Source organism: Lactuca virosa, chromosome 4, assembly GCF_052849685.1.
Source record: "Lactuca virosa cultivar CGN04683 chromosome 4, Lactuca_virosa_CGN04683_v6, whole genome shotgun sequence".
Taxonomy (NCBI): domain Eukaryota; kingdom Viridiplantae; phylum Streptophyta; class Magnoliopsida; order Asterales; family Asteraceae; genus Lactuca; species Lactuca virosa.
In genome coordinates this window covers 377,994,706-378,002,262 of record NC_136429.1, presented here as the reverse complement: position 1 = coordinate 378,002,262, position 7,557 = coordinate 377,994,706, and the positions used below count along the sequence as shown (strand labels likewise).

Sequence of the window (7,557 nt, the reverse complement as noted above, 5' to 3'; positions counted from 1 at the left end):
TGTTTGTATTTATGTTTGTATGTTTTTTTTTATGTTTTGAAATTTGTAAGTTTGTAAGACTTTAGGTTATTTATTTATTTTTGTTTATTATTATTTTTAATTTTTAGAAATTAAAAATGTTTTAAAAAATATTAAATTTTAATTTATAAAAAATATGACAACCATTTCCTCGTAAATGACAAGTTGTTGAAGAGGTGTGACAAAAGTAAGGTGATGTTTATATAAAACTAGTATTTGAGCTTGCGCTTTGCCGCGAGTTCTTACCTGTGTTTTTCTTCTGTATTAGGCATGAGAATTGATTAAATCAGTATAACATATGATAGCTTCAAAAAAAAGACTAAAAGTTTAAATGGAATGAACATGGGTGGTTTATCAAAAGATGATAAGAGTTTATGATTATTTTTGTAATTTGGATGACTTTTGAATAATCGTTAAAAATATAGAGGACATAATTGTAAAAATAAGTAGTACAATACGCATTATACAAACAATTGTAGTATTAGTTACAATGATTTTATTTGTTGAGAGGGTCAAAGTAACATTTAAAAAAAAGAGGGGTGGAAAATGCATTCTGCAAAGTAGAGGAGGGAAAATTTGTATCTATATATACTACGAGATAAGCACGAAAAGTTTAGAAAACAAATGAGTAAAAGTGATATTCTATAAATTTGAAGTTGGATGGGATGAATATGATATTTTAAAAAGTAAAATGATGAAAATATCATTTTACAAAATAGATCGGTTGAAAGTGACGGATTATAAAAAATTAACGGTTTCATTTTACGCATTGCAAGTTGTACTTAGCCGCTAACAATTTGGTTTATATATATATATATATATATATATATATATATGTATATATATATATATAATAACATTTTTTTGTTAAGTAAAAGAAAAAGAATAAAGGCATTGCAATTTGTTATTTTTATGTTAAGCAAAAGAGAAAGAATAAAGGTATTGCAATTTCCAAGTTCCAACAACCCCGAGAGTGCAACTCATCAACCTACCTACCACCTATATCACCAACCCCGCATATACTATTTCTATATAAATTTCCGAGATGCATCGCCCTCGGATTCCAAACACAAATTTGGCTCAACCATGTCTGCTCAAATTTCCGGCATTTCTTCCGCATGCTCCACTGCCTCCTGCAAAGATCACTCGCTCAGACTCGGTTTTGATTCACTGAGCTCTAACAGATCAACTTCAATCTCGTTTTCTTCTCAGCTGAACACCAATTTGTCAATCAAGTATGTTGTTATTGGTATTCATTTGATACTGTTATAATTTTGCTTTGAATTGGCATTTTAACTTCCTAACATTTGTGTTGCGATTGAAGTAACCCAGTTAGGTTGTTTAATTACTGGAATTGCAGATTTTTTGTTTGTTCGGGAAACGAATTTATTAGTTGATCGGATTTTGATAGTTTGAATAAATTGCATTCTATTTTTAAACAAAAGGGCATTCCGGTTTGCTATACAATAGAGAAGCAGGGCTTTATCGCTTTTAAAAAAACCTCCCATTAATGTATGCAAAGCTCCAAATCTGCTGTAATACCTATCTTAAACCTTAAATTTATGCTTCTGAAGTTCTGATTTGGATTTTTAAAGCTCCAAATGCGTAGTCCTAGTCCCATATCCCCTAAAGGGATGAGCGTTTTGCTTGAAACACATAGTTTAAGGTCATCATTCATCAATCTGATGATCAGATTCCTGGAAATTGCTAATCTGCTACTAGTTCTCTTGAAGGATTCAAAATTTACATTTATAACCAGAAACATATCAATTACTGTGCTTGAATTGTTGTTATTGAAAATCATGATTCAGATTGCATAAATTACTACAGAAAGCCTTCATTTAGGTGCTAAATTTAATGTTATAAACAGATGGCGATATTATTCCAACTTATTTATATTTTTCTTTTGGTTCTATTTGTATTTTTGAGTAGATCTTTGGAGACTAGAAGAAGGCATAAAACCTCTAAAATCTGTTCAGCAGTAATAGTAGAAAGCAACTCTGAACAAATGGAACTTGATACTAGTCTGAGCCCTAGAGTCAACTCTGTAAAGCCTTCAAAAACAGTGGCTATAACTGATCAAGCAACTGCACTTGTTGAAGCTGGTGTTCCTGTCATTCGTTTAGCTGCTGGAGAACCTGATTTTGACACCCCATCTGTTATTGCTGAGGTAGCTCACTTAATGATATATCTGTCAATTATTTATCCATTCTACTCCTTACATTGCTATAAAGTTTAAATCTTTATATCTTTTTCATTATAAATAGGCTGGAATAAATGCAATTCGTGAAGGGTACACAAGATATACTCCAAATGCGGGTACCCTAGAGCTACGAACAGCAATATGCAAGAAACTAAAGGGTAAGTTTTAAATGTAAGAAAGACAACTTAAGGGTGGATATTATTGTTCACAATTCTTAAGTATTTTCCTTCATTTATTATTGCAGATGAGAATGATATTTCCTACACACCTGACCAGGTTGTGGTTAGTAATGGGGCAAAACAGAGTATACTACAAGCAATCCTTGCTGTTTGTTCCCCAGGAGATGAGGTTAAGTGCTATTTACTTTTTGCTATATAATTTTTTTTTATAAAATTATGTAAATAAACTACTTGTGTGTAGTAGTTGTGAGATTATTTACGCAACTTAAAAGGCATAGTTTCATAAATCATAATGGATTTTATCCAAAGGGTAGAAGATTATGGTTTCATAATGCATTTACAACACTGAACTATGAAAAATCTACCAATTATACCAATGTCATACAGAATAAAAGCAATTTTCATTCCTATAATTGCGTAGTTTTTTCAAATTAGAATGTTCTTGCATCTAGCCCTTTATCTTACAAGCTTTCTAATTTTTCAGGTCATAATTCCAGCTCCCTTTTGGGTGAGTTACCCAGAAATGGCAAGGTTGGCTGATGCGACACCTGTCATTCTTCCTGCAAGCATCTCTGAAAATTTTCTGTTGGATCCAAAGCTTCTTGAATCCAAGCTTACAGAGAAGTCAAGACTGCTGATTCTTTGCTCTCCATCTAACCCAACAGGGTCTGTTTATCCTAAGAAACTTCTTGAACAGATTGCTCAAGTTGTTGCAAAGCATCCAAGACTCCTGGTAAAATGACCAAACTACCCTCAGGCTGCATTTGCTACACAGTACAATGTTGTCATATTCTGTCATGTCATGTGTAACAAACAGAGGTTTGATTTTAAGTATTGTGAACCTTATTTTTATTGGTTTCTTTTCAGGTGCTCTCTGATGAAATATATGAGCATATAATATACTCGCCAGCTGTCCACACGAGCTTTGCATCTTTGCCTGGCATGTGGGAAAGGACACTAACAGTCAATGGGTTCTCTAAGGTAATATATGTATAAATATTACGTTAACATATACATATACATATGCATATGCATATCATATAAGCTATGGCTCATCTAGTGTGCATATATTTATTTGTGTAGGCTTTTGCAATGACTGGATGGAGACTTGGATATATTGCTGGTCCTAAACACTTTGTTGCTGCTTGTAACAAAATTCAAAGTCAGGTACAAAAACTGTTTCTTTTTGTACCTAATGAGAGTAAATGACCATTTCACCCTTATGTTTGAAGGAACACTGTATGAACACAGACTTTTTTTTAATGGACCGAATGAAGCTTGTGAGTGAATGTGAGTTAATGACCATTTCAACCTTGTGTGCGTAGGAAGTTCTGTATGAACAAAGACTTTCTTTTTTTGAGTGAATGACCATGTTATCCTTCTGTCTGGATGAAGTGCTATGACTGTTTCTTGTTTGGACTGAATGAACCGTGTGAATGAGAGTCAATGACCAGTTTACCCTTCTGTTTGGAAGAAGCGCTATACGTATGAACAAAGAGTAAAGACTTTTTCTTTTTTTTGGATCGAATGAACTGTCTCAATGAGAATAAATGACCATTTTATCCTTGTGTCTGGAGGAAGTATTCTATAAACGAAGAAAAATTGTTTCTTTTTGTCTGAACAAGAGAGTCAATGACCATTTTACCCTTATATTTTGAGGAAATGATGTATGAACAAAGACTGTTTCTTTTCTGGACCAAATGAACTGTCTCTCTGAATGTGAGAGAGTAAATGACCATTTTACCCCTCTTCTTTGTTGAGTCAGTCAACTTCAGGTGCTAGTAGTATAGCTCAAAAAGCAGCTGTGGCTGCTTTAGGAATGGGACATGCAGGTGGAGAAGCCGTGTCACAAATGGTCAAAGCATTTTGTGAAAGAAGAGATTTTTTGGTCAAAGCTTTTGGGGAATTAGATGGTGTCAAAATATCTGAACCTCAGGTATAAGATTAAGAGCATCTCAAATCATTGACTTAATGTGTAGCTTTTTAGTTTTGCCATGTCATCTTTCCACCAACTTTGTCAAACAAAATGCTATTAACTTGAATCCTCTCCAATCATTGACAACTTTTCAAAGGCTTATTTAGAAATTATTTATAAATCCGACTCATATAATTTGTTATATTTTAAGCTTACGTAATATTCACAAAATTATAAAGTACATAAGAATAACATTACATAGAATCAGTATTCAGTATAGTACAATACACGAAATTAATATAAATACTACTAAGTTTTAAAGTTTAAATATTATTACCTATATATAGCTATAGAAATAAAAAGTGATAAAAATATCATATTACCATTACGAATGAAAAAAAACAGAATTAGTCAAAATATAATTAAACTTTAAAAGGTTACATATAAGTGGTTGACATTATTGACCGAAAAAGTAATTCACTCCAATGGTATAAAAACACTATTTGGTGTTGATTATTAATAAAAGCTCCCATTTGAGATATAATTGGGAAGTTTTTGTAAAAAAAAAAATGAAAGTAGGATGCTATAATAAACATATAAAATGAAAGTAGGTTGGTATTTCTTGCATTAAATTTAACCCTTTGTGTTTGGTTTGCAGGGTGCTTTCTACCTGTTTCTTGATTTCAGCTATTACTATGGGAGCAAGGTGGATGGCTTTGGTTTGATTAATGATTCAGAATCTTTGTGTCGGTATTTGCTGGAAAAGGGCCAGGTAATAATAATAATAATAATTTACCAAAAACACCTTCTTAAGGGCAATTTTCAATACTGAGGATAAGGACATTCACGTCTATTGCACTAACAAGAGATCCAGGGCAAGTCCCTGTTCTATTGACATCAATCTCAGTCCCTGTGAATTTGCAATAATTGAAATTATTAAATCGAGTTTTAAGGTGAAACGGACATATTGAATTTCCCAGGTTGCCCTTGTCCCTGGAGATGCATTTGGGGATGACACGTGTATCAGGATCTCATATGCAGCATCTCTCTCCACCTTACAAGCAGCTTTTGAGAGAATCAAGAAGGCCGTTCTCACTCTTAAGTCTTAAATCCCCGCTAACAGTTTAAATCTTACCTTTATTTGCAAGTCAGGGGTAAATTTGCCACTTTTGCATTCATAATGGGTGTTTTCGTAATTTGCATGAAAATTTGTATTTTTCTTAGGTGATTGGTATGATAAAATTTTGTGATTCTTACATTGTACCATGTATAATATGAATAAAGTTGATAATTTCATTTTACAATGTAAAAGCTAAGGTGCGTTTGGTTGTGGAAATCTATTTTTAGTTTTCTTGGAAAAGTTTTCGTAAAAAGGAGTGGAGTTTTCGTTTTTAGTTTTCAATGAAATTTTTTGAAAACGTGTTTGGTAAAAACTCAAGATTTTTTTGTTTTCCATTTTAGAAAATTAGAAACGTGTTTGGTTGTATATTTATTGAAAAAAATTTAAGTTGCCAACAAACCAAAAAAATGTAATATAATGGCAACGAACTATGAGTTTTTACGTTTCAATGTAGGTCATGTCCCAATTTTGCACTTTTAGCGTAGATTTTAAACTATGTTACAAACTTGGTCCAAACGTTACATATTATTACAAATAGGTCCAAACGTTTTTACTTTATAAATATGTCCCAAGTTTTTTTTTTTTTTTTTTTATACTTTTTTACAATCCTTTTTATGAACTTTTTTTTCAAAATTTTTTTACAACATTTTCCAAAACATTTGCTAAACATATATTACGATTTTGTTTACACTTTTATATGACTTTTTTTAACCAAAAACATATTGAAATGTGAAATCTTTTTTAAAAACACCATATGCCTGTAATATGACATTCCTATCGGATGTGTGTGTCGGTGGGGTGTTTGGAGGGAGGTAGGTAGGAATGTGGATGGGTGGGGCTATACGGTAGGTAAGTAGGGTGGATGCGTGGGGTGGGCAGATGAGTGAGTAGGTAAGGATATAACGGGTAGCATGAGTGTGGGTGGCTACGAGCGTAGGGAGGGTGGTTATGGGTTGGTGTTAAGGGTGGGTAGGCGGGTGGGGATGGGTAGCGGTAGGACGGGTGCGGGTGGGTAGTTATGGGAGTGCGGAGGTTGGTTGTACGTGTAAGTCTTTATTACGTGTCGGTAGGTTTGTATTATTAAAAAGTGTCGGTAGGATATAACGACCCTTGATAGTCTAGTGGTCTAAATTGTAAAATAAGGGTTGGGGGTAGGTAGGGTGGGTGGGGATGTGTGGTGGGGTCAGTAAGTAGGTTGGGTGAGGTGATGGTGGGTGGTTGTGGGGGTAGGGAGGGTGAGGGTGGGAACATACCCAACACCCACCCCACCCAAACCCCATAACCGTCTCTCCCCTACCCATCCACCCTCCCTACCCCAGATTCTCAACCCTACCCCTACTCATCCGTACGGCATCTGGTGTTCTTAATTAAAAAAAGGATTTCACATTTAGTAATACTTTCGGTTAAAAAAAGTTGTATGAAAGTATAAAAAAAATTGTAAAAAATGCTTACAATATGTTTTAAAAAATGTTGTAAAAGATTATAAAAAAGAAGTTTATAAAAAGCCTTAAAATGTTGTAAAAACTTGTAAAAAAGTCTACAATAACTGTAAAAAAAAATAGGTCAATTTGCAATGAAACTACACCTACAATGGTTAAATTTCTCGTTAATGTTACTCTCATGGGATAAAACAAGATATAGAAGTTTGACTTTCTAAGGTCCAAACTAGTGAATTTCCCAGGTTGCCCTTGTCCCAGGTTGCAGCAACATCTCTCTCCACCATACAAGCTGCTGTTGAGAGAATCAAGAAAGCCATCCCACGCTCAAGTCTCAAATCCCTGCTATCAGTTTAAATCTCACCTTCACATCCCTCCCAAACCTTGTAGGGGTAAACTTGTCATTTTCACACTGTAAGTGACGTTCATAATGGGTGTTTTTTAATTTATATGGAAAATTGTATTTTTTTTCATAGGTAATTGTTATAATAGAACTTTGTGATTGTTACGCTGGACCATGCACAATAGAATCTTTTAACCCATAAGCAACACAAGGAACTTGATCTAGGTCAAAAATGTAATAATTAATTTCAGTTATAACTGATTATATGGCTATATAATGATTTGTAACAAAATTATAGTTAAGAGAAAATAAATTGTCATATGCAATATACAAATACTTCTAC

The 7,557-nt window shown here is 33.5% G+C and overlaps 1 protein-coding gene across 1 annotated transcript; it reads left to right on the top strand.

The window, feature by feature from the left end:
- Positions 1 to 1,021: 1,021 nt before the first annotated feature.
- On the top strand, positions 1,022 to 5,651 carry AAT (aspartate aminotransferase). Its single transcript, XM_079045876.1, has 10 exons — positions 1,022 to 1,253; positions 1,951 to 2,188; positions 2,286 to 2,379; positions 2,466 to 2,569; positions 2,885 to 3,133; positions 3,268 to 3,381; positions 3,484 to 3,567; positions 4,166 to 4,336; positions 4,974 to 5,087; positions 5,296 to 5,651. The coding sequence occupies exons 1-10, from the start codon at positions 1,105 to 1,107 to the stop codon at positions 5,422 to 5,424; spliced, it is 1,446 nt and encodes a 481-aa protein (XP_078902002.1). The 5' UTR covers positions 1,022 to 1,104; the 3' UTR covers positions 5,425 to 5,651.
- Positions 5,652 to 7,557: the final 1,906 nt, after the last annotated feature.